The sequence below is a fragment of the Arvicola amphibius genome, chromosome 10 (assembly GCF_903992535.2).
Source record: "Arvicola amphibius chromosome 10, mArvAmp1.2, whole genome shotgun sequence".
Taxonomy (NCBI): domain Eukaryota; kingdom Metazoa; phylum Chordata; class Mammalia; order Rodentia; family Cricetidae; genus Arvicola; species Arvicola amphibius.
In genome coordinates, this window is record NC_052056.1 from 37,549,049 (window position 1) to 37,572,318 (window position 23,270).

The 23,270-nt window shown below is 41.1% G+C and overlaps 1 protein-coding gene across 1 annotated transcript in view; it reads left to right on the plus strand.

Moving 5' to 3' along the window:
• Positions 1-14,846, plus strand: part of Col8a1 (collagen type VIII alpha 1 chain) — a 134,565-nt gene extending 119,719 nt beyond the window's left edge. Inside the window, 4 exon segments of the mRNA XM_038345236.1 lie at positions 6,525-6,855; positions 10,286-12,010; positions 12,013-12,074; positions 12,076-14,846. Of these exon segments, the coding sequence (XP_038201164.1) occupies positions 6,528-6,855; positions 10,286-12,010; positions 12,013-12,074; positions 12,076-12,195 (2,235 nt within the window). The 5' untranslated portion in view covers positions 6,525-6,527 and the 3' untranslated portion in view covers positions 12,196-14,846.
• The last annotated feature ends 8,424 nt before the right edge of the window (positions 14,847-23,270 follow it).

The window sequence follows — 23,270 nt, forward strand, 5'->3', positions numbered from 1 at the left end:
ACACTTACATTTAATTTTTGGCTAAACTCGTAGTAGGATGCGGCAAATAATGGAAGGCTAAAAAGGCCTAAAACTGAACTAGAAATTGAATTTGTTCAGAGGAAGATGAGTGCTATGTACTGATTCACCCATCTCAAAAATCTGTGTTGAAATCTAAATCTCTGGTACCCCAGAATATGACTTTATTTAGAGATAAGCACTTTAAAGGGTAAATTAAATTAAAATGGGGTCATTATGGTGACTGCAAAACAAAACACTCATGAAAAAGAGCACGTAAAGTCATACAATGAAGACTGCCATATACTACCCAGAAAAGCCTTCAGCAGGGCCTCACCCCAACAGTGCATTTGGAAGTCTATGCCTCTTTAACTATACGAAAATAAATTCCTGTTAGATACCTACTCTTCATTATGGTACCTGTAGCACAATGATACAGTAGGTTTAATATCTGAGGGATTAAAAAACAATAACAGTAATACCTAGTGAAAAAGGACAAAATAAATATGTCACTATGTGGAAGATAGACAACGATGAGGGTGTACTTTTGAAACAATAAAATACTCACAACTATGTTGTAATAAATAGATGTGTCCCTCTTCTCCCATTTGGAGATTTGAGAGACTATTTTAAAATAAACAAAGGACTGAAGAGACGCCTCAGTGGTTAGAGCATTTGCTCTTACAGAGGACTCAGGTTTGGTTCCCAGCATCCACATGGCTGCTCACAACTGTCTATAACTCTAGTTCCAGGAGTTTTGAAAACCTAGCCTCTGTGGACACCAGGCATGCATGTAGTATACATGCACGCATGCAGGCAAAATAGTCACACATTAATATAAAAATAAATAAATCTTTTTTGAAAATCTCAATATTCAAATCTTCACTCATAATTTATTTTCCATTGATGTCTTCAACTACCATCCTTCCCAGCTTTCCTGCTTCAAGTCATCCTTGAGTGCTTTACATCCTTGAGTACTATAAAGTTTGTGCTTGTGACCAAATTCCCATGTTGTTATCCTAACCTCCAGTATGATGTTGGAAGATGTATGAGAAATGATAGGGTCACAAGTGCAGAAATCTTCGGAATGTGATTGGTGCCCTTGGGAAAGAGACAAAACAAATCTCCATTCTCCCCCGACATAGCGAGAAAGTCAGAAGACTGACAGCTGTGAACCAGGAAGCAGGGCTCCCCAGACACCTGTCATCTGGCATCTTGATCTTGGACTTTGCAGCCTCCAGACCTCTGAGCTCTGTTTTGTACAACACCCAATCTGATGTACTGCGTCATGGAGGCTTTGATGAACAAATGACAACCTACTGCATATTTGCGAGACACAGCTGAGTAGACAGAGACTCCTGCTTGGCTTTCTTTACAGCACTTGTATCCAATATTCAAACTTATTTTAACTTATCACCTGCCAATACTAGAAATTGAGTTAAATAAAATAAGACTCCATCATTTTACCAGGCCATTGTATCTTCTGTCCTTCCCCTCCAAAAATTAAATCTATAGTTCAATAACTAATTGTATCTAATGGATTAATTACCCAAAAAATGCAAGCAAAAAATGTAGGCAGAATTTTCTGTCTTGCCAGCAGCTCCCCAAATAACCACATAGAGAATTTCAATATTTATTATAAATGCTTCGCTGATAGCTTAGCTTGTTTTTAGCTAGCTCTTATAACTTAAATTAATCCATTTCTATTCATCTATATCTACCATGTATGTACTTCCCATCCTGCTCACTCTGTGTCTCACACACTCTCCTCTCACTCTGTCCTTCTTCACCCCAGCATTCTCTCTGCCCTAAAAATCCTGCCTAGCCACTGGCCAGTCAAATTTTATTAACAATGAGAGCAACATGTCTTCATGGTGTACAAAAGGATTATCCCATGCTTTCCCTTTTTTTTGTCTAATTAAGAAGGAAGGTTTTAATGTTAACATAGTAAAATTATATACAACAAAACCAGCTATCAAGTAAGAATTACAGTTACAATATCAGTCACAATATCCATCCCATTTGTATTTGGCAATATAGAGAAAATACTCCATCAGTTGTTCTCTCCTGAGGAGTCCAGAGTTTTGTACTTAATTTACTTTCTACCATGATTAGGGAGAATTGTAACTGTCTAGTCTTCAATCCCATCAAAGACCTGAGAAAGATATAATAATACCTGAAGAAACAGGAAGTGCAGAGCAAGTGATTTCCAAATTTAAGAGATGACAGAAACATTTAGGTACCTGGACAGTCACCTTAGGTTCTTCTATAACATTGGGGCAAACAACTTTGGCCTATAGGTCTAGTAATCTGACAGACATTTTTGAGAAGCAGGAGATTTTGAAGAACTTGTCCTACATTGTTCTGGCAAAGTTTGGCAGTCACCTATTTTTGCTCCTGCTGGTCTAGTTTGGACGGTATACAGTCAGCAAAGAGATAATTTTCTTTTAAGATACACAGAGAAGCAATTCTGGAAAATACTGGGAAAATATTCTGCTTCATTCCCCTTTCTTCAAGGGATAAATCTAAGGCTCTTGAGAAAGCCCATATCAGGACAAGAAGCCCTAGAAGACTGGCAGATAAGAGGGGCTTGTCCCCATCATACCATAAACACACATAAACAAGACTAAGTTAGATACAAAGCTAAGATTGAAGGTTAAATACGTAAATACTCTTTGGTACAGCAATACCAAATCTCATGAGGATAAATGTACAAAAGGTATTCTTTGATCATCTAAAATAATACCTATCATGGTAGTATTATGTGTACATTACAGGTCACATGAGGAAACTACAAGGAATATCCAGGAGGCTATTCAAAGTGATGAGGATTGGCAAATCTGACACCAGAATAAATTATAGCCTTGGTTCAACTATTCTTTTTTGTCATATTTGAACATATTTTAATGGCTATCATTGCTTTATTCACGTTAGGTTTATCATTATTGCAGTTAACCTCTCATTTATTTTGGTTAGTATCCTCCTTTGAAAGTCTTTGGCATTCTAGTTGGTTTTGATTTGTCTTTTTGGTTGTGCTGCATTAGTAATAACTTAATTTAAACAGTGATTTCAGCTTACAAAGAACTTGTATTATTATTCACAGCAACTCTGAGAAATAGGCAGAGATTGCAATTTTTGTGTCATACGTGAGGAAACTGAGACTCAGTGAAGATAAGGGATTGCTCAAGTATTAAGTATGGAGAATTGCAGAGACAAAAGTCACACATAGGTTTTTTTTTTAGTCCTAGAGTATATGTCTCAAAGGGAATGAGAGCCTTCACTTAGTTCACCTAGCCGGCAAAGATGCAGTGTCTACCCCATTAGATATTCTTATCTTCGTGTATGCACAATTACACACACATGCACACACACATACACATCAATCATAAAAGAAAAATAGCAAGGAAATTAGCAAAGAAAACTCACAGCATATTATTGTGCTTTCCATTTTCAGAAAAGGAAGAGAGGCAAGGAAACCCACCACCATCACTTCCCAGCAGGGGTTCTCAGCTACTTCTTCCCGTAGGTGTTTGTATATGGCAGCAAATCTGGTGTTCTTTGAGTTATATGAGAGAACCACCACACCATGTTGACCACCAAAACCATCTTCAGGAACCAGAAGGATATTAGTAAGGATACGTCTGGCGATAAATTCTAACCAGGGCCCTTCCATAAATATTCAAGTTAAAACTGAGCAAAGTTTACTTAAATAAAAAGCCAATGAAATGACAGAAGGCTGACTGGATGAGATGGTTTGAGAGAAAGGCCAAGCCTCTGAGAGGACCTAGTGGAAGGAAACTCGGTCCTGCTGAGTCCTGGGGATTTACTTGGTCTTTTAAGCATTATTTTGCTTCTAGTTTTCCAGCATTTCACAAGTGCGTTCCAGTTTAAAGATTATTTAAGTGTAAACTAGCACATCAGCTGAATTGCTGGAAAGGTGATGGCAAGCATGCAAGTCCATTACTAAGGTTTAATATTGGAGTTCATCCACCCTGAAGGGTAGAATTACATCCTAATGAAGTCCTAGCATCTATGTTATCAGGGATTGCCATATATTTCTGGTGTGAATTAACACGTTCAGCTTTCTAATGAGTACCTAAAGACACTGAATATTAAAATCAGGCAGAATTTCAAATAAAACTAAGACCTATTTTTTAACAAGTGAAGATCTGGAAGGGCTTTGCTTAGCTACTAATATCTAGACAAAAAATAAGGTTGAAGTACCTGTCTCAGAGGGTGAAAACAGTAGGGTGTATAGTATGCTGGATTTGAGTTTTAGAGAAGTTTATGTTGCATTGCATATTTGTAAACTAACTCTGGAAAAAAAACATGGAAGAACAATGAGAAAAGTCACTGCTTCAAAAATAGGGGATTTAAAAACTAAAGTTGATAGAAAATTTATTCTTTTTCCAATGTGCATTGCTATTCCTTAAAGGACTCAGTGATTATATTATGTTCAACCTTGTATTTCTTAGATGGGCCTAGCACTGTTTCTGATAGGAATTTACTAAATTATGGTGTACTTTTTATAGCAGATGTTCTTTTAAACCTAAAATAATTTAATATTAATAAAAATAAGCCAGTACTCATTTTATGGTTCTTTCCAAATGGCTTCTAATAACCACTTAATCATTTAGAGGGGCAGAGGATAACAATAATATCTAACTCCTCTCACCAGCCCATGTCTTAGTCAGACATTAAAATAAACAGTTCTTCCTTGCAACTGTGCTGATTATATCATAGAGAATGCTTTATAAATCATTTTAATGACTCATGTACTTCATTTATTCCCTGAAGGAAAGAAATGATTAATTTGTATATTTAGAAAAACGAGAAAGCAATGAATTTTCTGATAGGGATTCACCCTAAATATTTTCTTAGTTCTGGTTTTTGATTTTTGTTTTGTTTTGTTTTTGTCTTCTTTTGTTTTATTAACTAATCCTTCTGTATTCTGTCCAGATACCTGGCATTACCCTTGAATTGGATGGCACAAATTCAATGCCGAAGCCCAACATCATAATCTAGAATTAAGTTAGTTAGATAGTTAATTGCAAAGAAAAACTCCCATGGAAACAGAAGTTAAATTAGTTGTACACGAGTCTTTTTGAGATGTTCCAGGACATAGTTATATTAACAATGATTGTGATGCTCTTGCTACTTCTCATTCTCCAGCATTATGAAACTCTATTTTGCAATTCGTCTTTTAATAAGGCGTAGAGTACAACACCAACTCAGGATCAGTACAGGTTCCTCAGTGGTGGGGGAGGGGACACTAATCCGACTTCCAAGTGTGCTGTGCCTGCCCCCTCATAGCCTTTAGTGCACATCGCATGACCCTGGGCTGTTTGGTCTGCACCCTAGGGTGTTACCAAGTAGAAGTCTCCTCAATCTGGTCTTTATAAGCAGATAAGCTCCCATCTATATTTATTCTATTAACTGTTGACTTGCAAAGAGCACCATTAAATAGAAACAGTTTGTTCTTGTGAATAGCCAGATATCGCCCTCTGTCTTATTTATACAACTAATTTGCCTTGTAAACTTCCTTTCTTTCATAAAACTTCAAAGATAAACTTTAATGGACTCTGGCTCCAGCTAACCAAATTCTGAACGAATAACTTCATAGTATTTAAATAGAAGCAAGAAGTACATAATTACGACAGTGATTTTTAAAATGACCACCTGGCACTATCACATGGAATGTCCTTTCTCGGTAGTTTTTGGTGTTGTTTTTATACTTATTGTACCTTCATATGTATATGTATTTATGACACCTCAAAGCATCCAGAAAAGCATCTAGCAGATGAGCAATCTCTGCTCCTGTCATAGACCAGACATTTTTAACTGTTTGCAGTTAGAAACCCATTACTGTCCTATTGAGCAAGGCTAGAAATATCTGAGTCAAAGTGTTAAAGAAAAAAAACCCAATTTCTCTCTCTTCTAAATTTAAGGATGGGTGTAGCTCCTCCATGGTCAGCCAGGGCTCAAGTTTGTTGCTCTACAATCCCCAATACATAGATTTTTATGACATGGTCCCAAGGGCTCTGGTTCATTTCCAGGCAATCAATATATTAGCAATCTAGCCAGCAAGGAGGAAGAGAGGGAGGAGCATTCTCACTGCTTCCAAGGAGCCTTCTAGAAAGTAATAGTAGTATCTATTAAAATTATATTCAATTGGCAAAATTTGGCAAAAATTAACAAAATCATCACAACTATCTGGATGTCTTTATTCTGAGTTGCTCTATTCCAAGCTAAAAGCTGGGTTCTCTGACGTTATGGGAAAATTGCAGAATTGGTGTTTGGAGACACTAGCAATCTCTAGACTACATTCCACTAATTGCCTTCATTTGACTGACCTGACTCCTCTGGTATTTGTTCTCATTCTAATTAAAAGCTAGCATCGTCATTTCATCGTCCTTCCTCTTACAAAGTCTGGCAATGAAGACTGTGGATTTGCCCACTTTCTGTAATCTTCTGTCTCTAAGCAGATAGCAGGCCCTCACTGTGTCGGTGTGTTCCTTTTTCCACAGGTGATGGCTGTGCCACCCAGGCCTCAACAGCTGCTGGGAGTGCTGCTCACCATTTCACTGAGCTCCGTCAGGCTCACTCAGGCTGGTGCCTACTATGGAATCAAGCCGCTGCCACCTCAAATTCCTCCTCAGATACCACCGCAAATTCCACAATACCAGCCCCTGGGCCAGCAAGTACCTCACATGCCTTTGGGCAAAGATGGCCTTTCTATGGGCAAGGAGATGCCTCACATGCAGTATGGCAAAGAGTACCCACACCTTCCCCAGTATATGAAGGAAATCCAACCTGTGCCAAGAATGGGCAAGGAGGTGGTACCCAAGAAAGGCAAAGGTAACATATTACAGTTTCAAAATAGCAGTGCTACAGACTCCTAAACTATAAAAGCTGAGTGGGAAAAATGTAATTCAGAGACTTTTATTTTTAAATTTGTTATTGCTGTGAATCACATGCAGTTCCTGCAAAGTTCAAATTTAAAGAAAGATACAGGGAAAGGGCCTTCAGGTCAGGTTATGCAATTCCAAGTGGTCAACCATGAAATCATATACATACAAGCAACACTAAATAGACTCATCACGTTTTACTTATATATTTATGCACTACACACACACACACACACACACACACACACACACAGCCATAAGTAAAGGAAAAGAAGCCTTGAGTTTCAGAGGGATGGGGAGCACAGGGAAGGGGCTAGAGGAAAGAAAGGAAAGGGGAAATGTTGTAATTATATTTTAATTTAAAAATAAAAATTATTGCAGGGGTTTGATCTTCATCATTAATAAAAAGTTAAAGTTATAACTTATATTTGGTTTTAATATTTTAGCTAACATCAGACTGAACAAAGCATATTTAACCAGAGTCTATCCTTAAATATATTATTAATTTATTTAAACAGTCATCAGCTCTCTAGTGAGCACCTGACTGGGGCTTAGACTCTGAGCAGATGCAGGGAGTTCAAGGAGCAGAAGGATAAAGCTACAGGGTTAAAGAAAAGCAACAAGTCACTCTTCCAAGTCAAGAAAACAATATTTTGGAGAACTTATATAAAAGAAAACTCAAATGAAAGCATTTCACAAACTAGGTGCTACACGTAAGAGTTTTCAGTACTGTTCCAAAGTACACAAGTCCATCAATAAGCCATTAGGAAGCTAAAATGCACAGAAAAATTTCCCATCACTTCCTAGGACTATGTATCAGGTCTATTACACCTACAAAGTACCCCTTGCTGTAGATGCTTTCCTGTAAATTCAGCTTGCTTATCTGGAGTTCACTCCCCTGGTCTTTAAAATAAGATTGTTGAGAGTATCAGAGGCATAAGGTAAAAGTGGTGCTGAGTCAGCACTAAAGCACTGAGGGCTTCTGTGTGACTGCAGCTGTCAGTCATTCCAGATGCTCAGGCAGAGGGGAATGTGTTGCAGGCACTGTGCTAAATAAACATCAGGGGTTCCAAACCAATAAGATGTGACACTTCAGGGTGGTGGCCTATGCCTGTAGTCAGGAGGCTGTGGCAGAAGGACCTGGTGGCTGGATCCATGGCGTCTGATGCAGAGAGGAGAGGCATGGCAATTGCCTCACTTCCCTCTTCCTCCCAGCATTCTATTCTGTCTACTCCACCCACCTAAGGGCTGGCCTATCAAATGGCCAAGGCAGTTTCTTTATTAACCAATGAAATAAACACAAAACAGAAGACCCACCTACATCAAGTGTTAATATATATTAGGAGGTCCTCAGATTTTCCCTTGACTACAGTTTGCTTACTAGTGTGTGTTAATGTAAGTATTCCTCATATTTTTACTCTCCAGGAGCTGGTATACCTTTTAGGGAGTCATCTAGGGCAGAGGTTCTTAACCTGGGGGTCATAACCCCCTTGGGTGTAGAACAACCCTTTCACATGGGTTACCTATGTGCATGCAGATACTTACATTATAATTCGTAACAGTAGCAAAATTACAGTTATGAAATAACATTTTACAGATGGGGAACTGTACTAAAAGGTTGCAGCATTAGGAAGGTTGAGAGAGGCCTGTTCCAGGTCTTTTTTCCCCTCCCTTCTTGCATGGTCTGCCTGGCTTCTGGTGCCTCTTATATCTATTCAGATGATTACTCCTATCTGGGAAGAATATGGCTTCTAAGATTTTCTCTTGTTTCTCGGCGGTAGTTCTGCAGATAGCACAATGATCAGACTTACAGGCTACTTATAGTTGAAAGAAGACTTTGGAAGCACATAGTTCATGTCTCCATTCCCCCACTTCTCCCAGCAACACAGAATATGCAGAGCTGTTTGTCTGCAAAGCACAGCATTCTCTCACATGTGCTTTGTATTTCAGTAGCAAGGTATGAGGGTTGCCCCTTCTATTCTCTAGTATGTGGCTGTGTTATTCTGGCTATAGCCATAGGAAGTCAGTGATGCTGACAGATTAAGTAACCTAGTCAAACAACCTCATGCTCAGGCCAGAAAGAGAAACAAGGGGTCCTCTTTCTAAATCAAGCTTCTCTCCTAGTCTAAACTGCATGCTCATTAAACCTAAATTTCTAAGAGAAGTAATTTCTTCAAAATCATGTATTTGAGGCTTGAAAAACCTTATAGCATGTCAAAGACACTAAGCAAATCCATTGGGTCTTGAAGACAGATGTAGAGAGATGTTGTCAAACCACACACGAAATAAAAAGTTTTCCTTTTTCCTGGGTCCATGGCAAAGTGATTTTTATCACCCATATTTCAGCACATAAGGAAACATCATTTAGTCCTGCATTATTAAATTAAAAATAATACAAGCCAGCCGGGCACATATAGGCATGCACCATGGGTCTGACTAACATGTAGTATTATGTCAGTGCACAGAAGCAGAGACAAGAATGTTGTTCATTATTAGAGCAGATGCTAAGAGGTATAAGGAGTTGAGAAGAGGAATGGATGGAGAAGACAATGTTCAAGAGATTCAAAGCCTCAGGCAGGCAGGAAGAATATGATTTTGATTTTGTTTTATCTATTTTTAGTTCTATTATCAATTGTGGTAAATATATATATATATATATATATATATATATATATAAAACTAATAAAAACTTCAAATGCTATGCCCACAAAAATAAGTATGTAAGGGGATGGAAATGTTGGTTAGATGGTTTAATTATTCCACGTTTTATTAATAAATTGTATACTTTGAAACCCATAAACACACCATGTAACTTGTCAATTTATAATGAAATCTCTCAATTAACAAGGCAGTCATGCAAAAATACAATATAATTTCAAGTAGAACAGTTTAAAAAATAAAAACAGAGTATGACTCCAGCATTCTCTAAAATACACACAAATGTGTACCTTAAACAAATGAGCTGAAAATACCATATTTTTGCTATGTGGGCTCAATGGCAATCTGCTGTTGTTGTTGTTCCTTTTATTGCATAACTCCAACCTTCCCAAATTCTGTATGAACACAGTATGGAATCTTCAACTTTTGCACGTGGAAAATTTTTGTTTGATTATTTTTCAGCTTTTAAAATTTAACCAGTACCGATACACGCATCTGAATATAAGAGTTTCCCCAACAACTCAGACACATCGCAGAACCTGGCAGCTTGATTTTCCTTAAAATCCTGGTACATACAGGCGAAGGCTTGGGAAGATGAGCATATTATCTCTAGTCTTTTTTCTGATACATAATAGGCAAATGTGTCCAAATTAAGTGACTACTATTACTTACTTTAAATAAGGGATAACCATTCTCCCCTGCTCCTTTCTCTGCTTTTCCAGGAGAAATACCTTTAGCCAGTTTGCGAGGAGAACAAGGTCCCCGTGGAGAACCTGGACCAAGAGGACCACCGGGGCCACCAGGTTTGCCAGGTCATGGAATGCCTGGAATCAAAGGAAAACCAGGGCCACAAGGATATCCAGGAATTGGAAAGCCGGGGATGCCTGGGATGCCTGGAAAGCCAGGAGCCATGGGAATGCCTGGAGCCAAAGGTGAAATTGGACCCAAAGGGGAAGTCGGGCCTATGGGAATCCCAGGACCACAAGGACCTCCAGGACCTCATGGACTTCCTGGCATCGGGAAACCGGGTGGGCCAGGGTTACCAGGGCAACCTGGAGCAAAAGGTGAAAGAGGGCCCAAAGGACCACCAGGACCTCCGGGTCTTCAGGGTCCCAAAGGAGAGAAGGGCTTCGGGATGCCAGGCTTGCCGGGTCTGAAGGGTCCTCCAGGTATGCATGGCCCTCCTGGCCCAGTTGGGCTGCCAGGAGTAGGAAAACCAGGAGTAACAGGCTTTCCTGGACCCCAGGGTCCCCTGGGGAAGCCAGGCCCTCCAGGGGAACCTGGACCACAAGGTCTTATTGGTGTGCCAGGAGTTCAAGGACCTCCCGGGATGCCTGGAGTTGGAAAACCGGGCCAGGATGGAATCCCTGGACAGCCAGGATTTCCAGGTGGTAAAGGGGAGCAAGGACTGCCAGGGTTGCCTGGACCCCCAGGACTCCCAGGGGTTGGAAAGCCAGGCTTCCCAGGACCCAAAGGGGACCGGGGCATTGGGGGTGTTCCTGGGGCTCTTGGACCAAGAGGGGAGAAAGGACCGGCAGGTGCTCCTGGAGTGGGAGGTCCTCCTGGAGAACCAGGCCTACCCGGAATGCCAGGGCCCATGGGCCCACCAGGTGCTATTGGCTTCCCTGGGCCCAAAGGAGAAGGTGGGGTGGCGGGACCACAGGGTCCACCAGGTCCTAAGGGTGAGCCAGGCCTCCAAGGCTTTCCTGGGAAGCCAGGTTTTCTTGGTGAAGTAGGTCCCCCTGGCATGAGGGGTTTGCCTGGTCCTATTGGACCCAAGGGAGAAGCTGGTCACAAAGGGTTGCCAGGGCTTCCTGGAGTTCCGGGGCTGCTTGGGCCCAAGGGAGAACCAGGCATACCCGGGGATCAGGGTCTACAGGGACCCCCAGGCATTCCAGGGATTGTAGGACCTAGTGGCCCTATTGGACCACCTGGGATTCCGGGCCCCAAAGGAGAACCAGGCCTCCCAGGCCCCCCTGGATTTCCTGGTGTAGGGAAGCCAGGAGTGGCAGGCCTTCACGGCCCCCCAGGGAAACCTGGTGCCCTTGGGCCTCAGGGCCAGCCTGGTCTTCCTGGGCCCCCAGGCCCTCCAGGGCCCCCAGGACCCCCAGCTGTGATGCCCCCTACACCACCACCCCAGGGAGAATATCTGCCAGATATGGGACTAGGAATTGATGGAGTGAAACCTCCACATGCCTATGCGGGCAAGAAGGGCAAGAACGGTGGGCCAGCCTATGAGATGCCTGCTTTTACTGCAGAGCTGACTGCACCTTTCCCACCGGTGGGGGCCCCAGTAAAGTTTGACAAGCTGCTCTACAATGGCAGACAGAACTACAACCCGCAGACGGCATCTTTCACCTGTGAAGTCCCGGGTGTCTACTACTTTGCTTACCATGTTCACTGCAAGGGAGGCAACGTGTGGGTTGCTCTCTTCAAGAACAACGAGCCATGATGTACACATACGACGAGTACAAGAAGGGCTTTCTGGACCAGGCTTCCGGGAGTGCAGTAACTGCTCCTCCGGCCCGGAGACCGGGTCTTCCTCCAAATGCCCTCAGAACAGGCGGCCGGACTGTACGCCGGGCAATATGTCCACTCCTCCTTTTCAGGATATTTATTGTATCCCATGTAAAGAAAAGAAAAAAAGAACGAAAGAAAAAGAGATTTAATAGAAGAAAAGAAAAATGACACATCAAAAAACCAATTATAAACAATGCTTCAAAACACTTAAAGAGTTGGAAAGTTGTTTTTAAGTGAAAGTTTAGACCATCATGTACAAATAAAAACTTAAGATGCATGTTTAGTACTGTGCACAGCAGATTGTAACAGAATGATGGGACAGATTTATGGATCAAGTACAGACATCTGTGTTGTACCCACTGGACTCATATTAGCTGTTGCACGTTATATTATTTCATAACCTGCTTATTCAAATCAGTCAAAATATGTCAGTCTGGATGATCATAGCTAATGAAAGTCACTCATTCCTTGTGCTCCCTTGAAAAAATATGCCTTAGGAGGTTCCTGGTGACAGTTACATACTGTATTTATTTGCATAATTTCCTCTCTATTTGTGCAGATGTTTTGCTGTGGGATGTTGGAGAGTTGTTCTATAGTGCCAAGACCATGGTAATCTCTAGTCCAAAGGCCATTTCTCCATGTCAGAGGCTGTGCTTTCAGCTGCGGGACTACCTAGTCAGAATTGTGTGTTTGTGGTCTCCCCCAGAGGAGCAGGTGTGCCGATGGCCTGTTGCATATTTGCCCAGCACACTCTTTGTCAAGCACTGGGTGAGATTCTTGTGTGTGATATAGGGCAGAGTGCACAGGGTTCAGAATTGAGCTCAGAGACATTAATGCATTAACTCACCTAAAGAGTTTCAGTTTGGCATTTTTCTGGAACCCAATTTTCTTTTTCTTTTCTTTTCTTTTTTCTTCTTCTTCCTTCCTGTAATTTATACTATAGCTTAAACAATATAAACAGATTTTTAAAAAAGCCCTCCTCAAATAACTTTGCCACTTTGTGAACTTTTATTATTAAAAGCAATTATCAGTTATGTTTACATGCATTTTAAAAATCCCCCTAATTTGCCCATACAACCAATGGTAGTAAGGTTTCAGTTTGTCTGTACATGTTTTAGTAGCTGTGTTTTTTCCAAGTAACTATGAATTTTAAAAATATGATTTATGTTATGAGGTTCCAAAGTCAATTGCCAAAATCTAAGCCTTTTTTTTAATTTGGGGAAAAAAGGTCAGAATTATATGTGAAAGATAATTAATTTTAATAGAGTAATTAAAAGGTTTGATATTTAATAGCAGATGTGTTTGCTCCCAGCTATAGTGACTAAAAATTGTAGGGAAATGACCGTTTCTTTAAACATCAGCCTTTGGAAGAGGCAGCTGGAATGTCACAAAGCACGGGGGAGCCCATGCCTACTATGTTCACAACACTCAACACCACAGCCGAAACAGGTTTGAAAGGAGAAAGAATGTTTCAGAGTCCTCACTAAGGCATATACTAGACTCTTTGGGCACTGCTCAAAACACAAACAGTTGAAAGTTTCCTGTTCATTTTGCTGTTAGGTTGTTTGGGGGAAATATTGTGGGGGCTGCAACGATGATCTAATCTCCTTTCCTCAGAATTTAAGAGTCAGGAATTGAAGAGATAGACATAGATTGGAAAAAGACACAAATAAATACAATATAAAATATGGACTGTTCAAATCTGAATTATTTTACCACCACAAATTTTCTTATCCTGGCTTAATATTTGTCTTTTCCTTTTATGATACACAGGCTCCATTTTTCTCAAATTTTAAGACAAATGAGTTCATTAGCACAAGGTTTCTCATTCACTGTTCATTGTACAAAGCACTTTCTCATCCAAAAGGAGTCCTACCTAGCCTTCACTTGCAAAGTAAACAGCATTTCTGTGGATAGCTGTCCTTTGGGTTGCTCCTGAGGACACTGGCTTGTAGTTAGTGACTGGAAGTCACAGGGGTCCCTGGGATCTCTGTTAAATGCTACATCGAAATGATTTGAAGGACAGTTGGGCCAGACGCATCATAAAGTTGCTCTTATCTGTACATGTATGGTATTTTAGTCTCCACAAAGAAGGTAGAAAATTATCTCTTTAGTTAAACCAAATTTCCACTTTTTGAGATTATTTTCCAACGTATTTATTGGTTGCTACTCAATTGCCTATATGTGTGTGTGCATGTGTGCGTGTGCGTGTGTGTGCATGTGTATGTTATCATATATCAGGCATATGCTTCTAAACTTTTAAATGGAGGAGGAGCAGAATCTATGCCGGATACTGTATATTCTACCATGGTGCTAATATCAGAGCTAAATGATACTCCATTTAATTTAAAGAAGAGTTTTAAGTAATTATCTATGTACCCGTGTTTCCCTTTGGAGTGCTGTACATCATGTTAACACATTAGTGTGAAAGCAGGTGAAACAACTATATGTTCTACAGTCTAGGGACACTAATGATCCCTATTTAATTCAAAATTAACTAGAGCTTTTCCATGTGAAATGGACCAAACTGGCATTGTTCTTATTTAAACACAGAGTTTTAAAGTAGTATGACATCCCACAGGGGAAAAGAATGTCTGTAGAGGATAGTTGTCCTCAAATATTTTACAGAAACAAAGAATGATGAAAAGACTGGTAACTTGTTTGAGTTTCCATGAATAGATTTGAGACTTAATGGCAAATCAATTTTGTATTTAAATTTTTGTACTGATTTGAAAGACAGATCATTAAATATCTTTAAAAGTATGTTTCTTGTCTTGTTTATATCACTCGACTAACACTATGGGAACCTGCAGTGTTTTTGAATCACGCATTGTAGTAATGAGGCCACTGCACTGGGATCTAAGAATAACCAGAGTTTAAACAGGACACGTAACTCCTCTTCAGTGTGACGGTTCTGTATATAAGTAGTCCAGAGCTCCTCAGTAGTCATTGCTCCACATTCTTTCTGCATTCTTGTTTTTCCACCCAAGTGTGTTGGTCTTCTTCTGCTTTGGTGAAAGAGAGTAGACGTTAGCAATCACATGCCAACTGGTGGGAGGGCAGAAAAATCAGGAAGAAAGGAATGTTAGTTTATTCTTAAAAAAATAAAAATAAAAACCCAACCTAGCAATTTAGATCTCTCCCTCCATACCCATTGCCATGAATTTAGTCGCATCATAACAAGTTGAGAGACAGTGTGAGACATTATCAGTTCAGGAGCTCTGTTCAGAAGGGTGAGAAAGAACAGTCATTAACACTGCGTTGTCACACCCACCCACCATCACAGAAGAAAAGAACTTTGATCTGTTCCCTCATGAGATAGCAATCTTCAAACATTCAATTTTCCATATTGCCGGTATCTTGAGGGAAAATAGTGGTGAGTGGATTTTCTAGGCAGAAACACATGCATTTCAATAACTTAATCTTCCTTCTTCTATACACCTATATAGATTCCCATCAGGAGCTATGACCCAGATTAAAGGTGTGTCCTTCCTCTCTCAAGATTTGGATTAAAGGTGTGTGTCTTTCCACCGGATTAGAAGTAGGTTCATCTACTTCAAAAAGACCCCTCACAGGTTCCGCTCACTTTCTTCTACAGCTCAGGAGAGATGAGGGGTTAGGCAGACTCTCTGGTAGGCAGACAGATAAAGAGAGGTGCCATGGCTAGGTAATAAAGGTGGAGAATTTCCAGGATGGCCAGCCTCTTCCTTATCCTCCTGACAAAAGCCTGGTGGTTAAAACAAAAGCCTTGAAGTTTTGCTTTGCTTTGTTTCATTTTGTTTTTTCCTCCTTCCAGCAGGCCCCCTGCTGATGGACGGGCCCAAAGGGTTTAAGGACAGATCAGAACATGTTACATCACAGTTGTGGGCCAATCAAAACTCCCATCTTTCTTCAAAATGACCAACTCTAAATTATGGGAGAAAAATTCTTCAGACTTAAAAAACTCCAGCCGTCAAGGATAGACAGTATTCTCGGCTTCATAACTCCCCCTCTGCTTTGCAGAGGGTCTTTCCCTGTGTGCCTTCTGCACTGTGCCTCCTCCCGTACAACCAACACCTTTCTCAACTGCTTATGCTGTCCGTGGTGTTTGATTTCTCCACTGCTAGCTGTTGCACTGGAGATTTTTCCTGCCTTATGAAACAGGCTGACCAAAAACCCTAGGATGTCCCCCACAGTGGAATTGAATTACCATCTCAATTAACTTAATCAACGTAATGTCACACATGCATGACAAGAAGCCCATCTTCCAGGTTATTCCAGATCTCATCAAGTTGACAACTGAGACTATCACTATTCAACTCCTCAATTTTCCCTTGAAAACCTTTTTCTCTAACTCTTCTGGTGGACTGAAGGTAGGTCAGCCTTTTTAGATAAGCACATCACTTTAAACATTAATCTTCCATCTTTTGTCTCCAAACTCCCATTTGTATTTCCTAATGCAGAATAAAATCCAGCTTTGGAGTCTCCATAGCTGTTAACAATGATAACAGTTTAAAAGTCCAAAGTCAAAAAAGAAAAATAAATAAGAGTCCATTTCATTTGAGACTCAGGCAACCTAACTGTGAAACAACAAACGAACAAAAAAGCCTAGTTACACATTTCCAACATAGAATGGCAGAGAATAAATATTCCCATGCCAAGTGGAAAATTGGGATATAACAAGATCAAAATCCATCAGGACAAATTGCTGCAGCTCCGTGTCCAGTGTCCGGACCTCACAATGAAATGGCTGTTCTCCAAAAAAGATTCAGGTGGTTCCACACTACCAACTCTGCCACCTGGAGTGCACACACTACAACTCTGCCACCCGGAGTGCACACACACTACCAACTCTGCCACCTGGAGTGCACACACTACCAACTCTGCACCCGGAGTGCACACACACTACCAACTCTGCCACCGGAGTGCACACAAGCCTCTCCCTTCGGCAGTCCTCTCCATGTCTGCGCCTTTCGTTAGCGTTCATCTCTGATATCCTGAAGTCTTCATTGCAACTGAGACTTTGCCTTCACAGCTCCACCAGTGGCCTCTTGGGGCCACTTGGCTGAGAATTTAACCCTGCCACACATTACCTTGGCTCATACAGGGCTCCATAACCCCCCCCCCCAACCTTATATCTTGCACACTTACAAAATTAGTATCACATGTAGTCTGTCCCCCGTGGGCCACGGCTGTATCAGCTTCTGTGTGCTGACCCCAGGGAAGTTCTTCCATGGGTAATTGTCTAGAGGATCCAGGGAAACCCTTGAACTCAATTTGGGTCTTCACAAAATGGAGTGAGTCTCCTATGGGTGCCTTCAGGACACTCTTCCTATTGCCCCAGTGTAGTAACAGAAGGTTTTTCTTCAGTAGTGTTGATTTCTTCACAATTATAGCCACTTGCTCAGTACCAAGCTGAATGTTTGTCTGTCCTGAGTTTCCACTAGTCTGTATTCCACTGTGTAATTTCTGAGCATTCTTCTCTTTCAAGCTCTTACCAGAATGATCCATTAAGCTCTATTTTCATTCAAAGGCTTTCTAGCCCAAAGTTTCAAGCTCTTTCACATTCCTCCTGCAAATTGTTTCCAAAGGCTTAAGAACCAAAATAAATTGATCAGGTTATCATAGCAATGACCCCATTTCCTGCTACCATTTTTCTTAGTTACATGTGTAGTACTGTGAGAAAATATGCTGGCAAAACCTATCCAAGGAAGGGTACACTAATTCTGGCTCATGGTTGCAGTACAACTTTAATCACTGTGGGAAAAATCAAGCAGTAGCTTGAGGCTACCAGTGATGTTGCATACAGTTACGAAGCAAGGAGTGATAGGAACAATAAATGCCTTGGCTCAATTCTTTTCTTCTTTTTATACAGTCCAGGATCCCATCTGAGAAATGGTGTCACCTCCTATGGGAAAACCTTCCCCATCTCATTTTTCCTAATCCCCGGAGGTTTGGGACTTTTGTATCATGTACCCTATCACACTCACTTTCCATTTCTCCCAGGCCCACCCTCCTACCCTTGTACTACTACCCCACAAACAAACCAAACAAGTCCAGTTTGTGTTGCTCTTATTCTCATTTGAGCACTGTCACACTCCCAATGGCCTGCTCCTTAAAAACAACTGAGTCCCTCGTAACTTCCATTCCAGAAGCCATTAACTGTAAGGAGATGCACTTCAGCATCTTTACCACAGTTTTTAAGGACTCTTCAATTTTTTTTTTTTTTTTGGTGGAGGGCATGAGAGTTTGTCACATAAGACTTCAAGGTCTTCCATTCTCACTTATGAGTCTGCAGTCTTTAACATCACTGACAAAAAAGCTTCCTTGCCCATAGCAGCCAGTTGCAAGCATGGATCATGGACATCAACATGGCCTCTGGGGGCAGCATGTATCTCAGACATCAACATGGCCTGCAGTGGTGGTGGTGTATGTCTTTAATCTCAGCACTTGGGAGGCAGAGCTAGGTGGGTCTTTGTGAGCTCAAGGCCAGCCTACTTATTGAGTTTCAGAATAGTCAGAGCTATGTAGAGAGACCCTGTAACAAAAAAACACAAACAAAAACTTCATTTAACTTAATCAAGGTAAGCCCCCACAGCATGTCCAGAGGCCCATCTGCCAGATGATTCTGGGGCTCATCATGTTGGCAACTATCTTAGTTAGGGTTTCTTTTGCTGTAAAGAAACACCATGACCACACAACTTTTATAAAGGAAAACATTTTTTTTTTTTTTTGGTTTTTCGAGACAGGGTTTCCCTGTAGTTTCTAGAGCCTTTCCTGGATCTAGCTCTTGTAGACCAGGCTGGCCACAAACTCAGAGATCCGCCTGCCTCTGCCTCCCGAGTGCTGGGATTAAAGGCGTGTGCCACCACCGCCCGGCTAAAGGAAAACATTTAGTTGGGATATCAGCTTACAGTTTCAGAGGTTTAGCCCATTATCATCATGGTGGGGAGCATGGCAGCGTGCAAGCAAACATGGTGCTAGAGAAGGAGCTGCTACACGTTCATATGCAGGCAACAGGAAGTAGATGGATTGTCACACTGAGGGAAGCTTGAGCAAAAGAGACCTCAAAGCCCACCTCCACAGTGACACATTTCCTCCAACAAGATGGTACGTACTCCAACAAGGTCCACTTCCTAATAGTGCCACTCTTTGGGGGTCATTTTCTTTCAAACAACCACAGCAACTAAGATTAACAGTTACAGAGGGCTTAAATCACAAGGAAAATGTTTTCTCATTCTTGGAAGAGGAGCATTATTTGGATTGGTTTCTCTCAAGGATTTTCTTTTTGGCTTGCAGATAGTCATCATTTCCCCATATCTTCAAATAGTCTTATTAAGGACACTAGTCATCCTGAGTCATGGTATACCCTTGTGATTTTATTTTAATCTAATGGTCAATTTTAAAGACTCTATTTCCAAAAACAATCATACTCTACAGAATTAGGAGTTAGGGTGCAACATGCATTTTGGGTGACAGTCTAGACCAGGGGTTCTCAACCTTCCTAACTATGTAACCCTTTAATACAGTTCTTTATATTGTGGTGACCCCCAACCATAAAATTATTTCCATTGCATCTTCATAGCTGTAATAGTGTTATGGATCATAATGTAAACATCTGATATGCAGGCTGGCCGTTAGTGACCCTTATGAAATGGTCATTTGACCTGCAAAGGGGTCATGATCCACAGTTCGAGAACCAGTGATCTAAAGCATAACATCGGGGGATGCCTCTACTTCAGATGTATCTTCGGTGGGAAGATCATAGGTGGAGTCATGAGTCTGAGAGAGATCTACTGGCCTCTTCTGACAAAAAGGTAGAGGAAAGACTGACTTAAAATTATTAGTACCATTTATAAATACATATAAATTATGAAAATGCTTTAAAATTTGATCCTTTTATTGAAGATCCAGCAAAGGTATGTATCATTATAATCAATGGGGAATTACAATGAATTTAAACACACAAAGCAAGTAGAATCAACCCAGTCATATTTACCACATTTGGAAGTTTTCCCTTAAATGACCTGTGACTCTTAAAAGGCAAATACTCATGTTCACTCCAAATCATGAAGAATTAAGTTACCTTATCAAGCAGCCTTTTTCTTTTAGCAGAGTTGAAAGGAATTAATGATATTCTTTAATTTTTAAAATTAATATATGGTTAAATACAAACACATTTTATTCTCAAGAAAGATTTTTTATTTCAAAAGACTATTCATACATTATTATTAATTATCATCATTATTATAAAAAGCATTATTAATTCCTAGGACACTTGCACTTAAATTAAGATCAGCGCATCATCCTGTTTTACTGAGTCATTCAGAAGTTCTTCTGATACTCAAAGAGAAGTATCTTATCAAAATTTTCCCTTGAGGCATCTAGGACTTTTCTAGAGATTCTGTTTTTTTTTTTGATATCTTACTTAATGTAAAAATAGATTTTTATTAGAATCAAAAGTGCTCCCAATTAAAGTTTGCGAATCCCATAGGGTTGTGTATTTCATGTGCTTTGTTAAAAGCAAGACCTAAAAATTGATTTTGTATTGGGCATTGCTACATTGGTTGTCATCTGACAAGTGAGTGGCTAGCTGGAGTTTTCACATGGGATAAAAGAAATAAATAGAGTGAATGGAACTCATACCAGTCTTGGCTTTTGAGCTAGTAATCACATTGCCCCCTTACCCCAAAACACTGATGGTTCATCTTCTCTAACAAATAAGAGACTAACTCAGAATTTGGAGGGCCCTGGGGTCAGCCTTGGAGAACAAATCTCAGGTCTTCTGTTTACTAAGCCTTGACCCGATAACAACCTTTCTAAACTTCAGATTTTCTATGACTAATTAGTGCGGGGTGGTAGAGACAATGAATGTCCTTACCTAGGCATCCGCTAAAGAGCAGAAACTGCTTTAAGGGTCTTTAGGTATTAATTCAGCCAATCAGGGATGCTCCTGGAGAAACTCAGCTATACGATCTGGTATGTGCAGCCAAGGCTCTGCTGTTGCCTTGGCTATCTGCCTGCTCAATCTATATCCAGCCCCGGGTTACAGCTCCATACCTAGTCAGTTTCTCTCCAGCTTCCTGTTCTTACAGCACTCAATGTACAGGATAAAACAATAACTCCCTGGCCACTCTCTCCAGCCCAGCCCAGCCTAAGCAGTGCAAAACAGGTGCTATGGTCTGCAGCCACTCCTGGATACTTTTACACCAAGAGTTTGTAGACCTCACTTACTTTTTTTTTTTAAAAAAAAAATTTCTCTTCTATGCATCTCTTATCTTTATTTTCCAATATTCTTCTATTGGGCAATTAGACATACACCAGTCATCTTGGAAGCCATTCAGTATGATCCTCTTCCTTGTGATCAGTGTGAACCCCCACCTCCCATTTATCATAAGAAATAGTGACAGTATTAGGGCTCTGTTGAGGCCTATTGGGGGAAAGCTACTTCCTCCTAATCAAAAGAATAAACTCTGAGTCCTATTTTGTTTCTTGTCCTTGGGGTAGACACACCTTGTTCTGTGCCTAAGATTTGAACTTTGCAGCTATTGCCCCTCACTTAAAAAGTTAATCCACATGGGCATTCCCTTCCGTGTGTGCCACACGATTCAACTGCCACCTGGGCCCAGATACAGCCCTTGGAATTGGTCCACCACAATATCTACTCCATCTTCAAGCTGCTGGAGTGTATGGAGGGGCCAGTCCTGCAAAGCCAGATCCCGGAGTATGTCATAAGCATTTAAATGAAAACCTGAAGAATGACTAGTACCGAATTTGGTGGCAGCCGTTGACACCTGTCATAGTACCGCAGAATAGCTCCAAGGAGCCTGAGAAACCCATGAAGGCTCTGAGGAGTCTGCTTGGCCAAACATCTCCCTCTGGTGGCCAGGAATGAGCATCGCAGTTAAACAAACAGGCTATGGGCAAGGTCGGTTTTTTTTTTTTTGTTTTTTTTTTTTGCCTCCACAACGCCTCTCTTAACCACTTTTTGAGAGTCAAGATTTCAGAGGACATAGGTTGTCTTGACTCTGCTCCATGACTGAGAATTGGGCAGACTGAGGTTAATCAATACCTAGAACACAGAATCACCTGGAGTTAATCTATACTTCTTATGTCTTGTAGATACTGTTAGTAAGAACCCAAGATGAACAGTGGAACAAACTCCCTTCATGTTCTTGCCATGTGCTTCTCTCTGCGGGCTTCTGTAGGTTTTGTCACAGCATGACACCTTTGGATCCGTGTGGATATCCTGTGCTGGTTTGAATGCAAATGTCCCCCATAGACTCATAGGGGGTGGCATTTTTGGAGGTATAACTTTGTTAGAGTAGGTATGGCCTTGTTGGAAGAAGTGTGGCACAGGGGGCAGACTTTGAGATCTCAAGCCAGGCCCAGCAGCTCACTCTCTCTTCCAGCTGCCTCAAGATCCAGATATAGAACTCTAAGCTTCTTCTTCAGCACCATGTGTGCTTGCATGCTGCCATGCTTCTTGCCAAGATGATGGTAGACTAAACCTCTGAACTGTAAGCCAGCCCAAATTAAAAACTTTCTTTTATAAGAGATGCAGTGGTCATGGTGTCTCTTCACAGCAATGAAACCCTACCTAAAGCACATTCCAAGGGAACACAATGTAAATGCTTAGAATTTCAGAGTTCTAGCCTCAGACATCACAGATCACTTCCAATGTGTTCTATTGGTTGAAGTGATAATGTTCCATCCTGGTTCAAGGAAAGGGAACATAGGCAGCACTAGCTGATGGAAGGCATGTCAAGTAAGGCATGCCACATGGTACGGAGAGTTTCTGGTTCAGAGACAGACTCTGTCTTGAGCAATTGGATGGAAAGGAAAGAGGAAGATATCAGATGTTCTACTCTGCCATCCACATGTGCACACATGGGAGCACACCTGCACATTCATGTGCATGTACCACACACAGACACACATCACCTACAACACAAACCCCTCCCCCCACACAGAGATTTATAGAGTGTTGAATGGACAGAAGATAGTGCTAGAGAAAAGAGTGATGGCAACATTCTAGGCCTAGGAATGGTAGGGGTCACTCTACCCCTAAGTGTGAAAGGACTGCGGCAGTAAATATTTACCGGTGCTCAAAATCATGAGGACAGAGGCACTGAACTGGAGTCACAGCTGTCATGAAAGGGGTGAGGGTCAGCAATTGGGTGAGGGAAGCAGACATGTGGGACACAA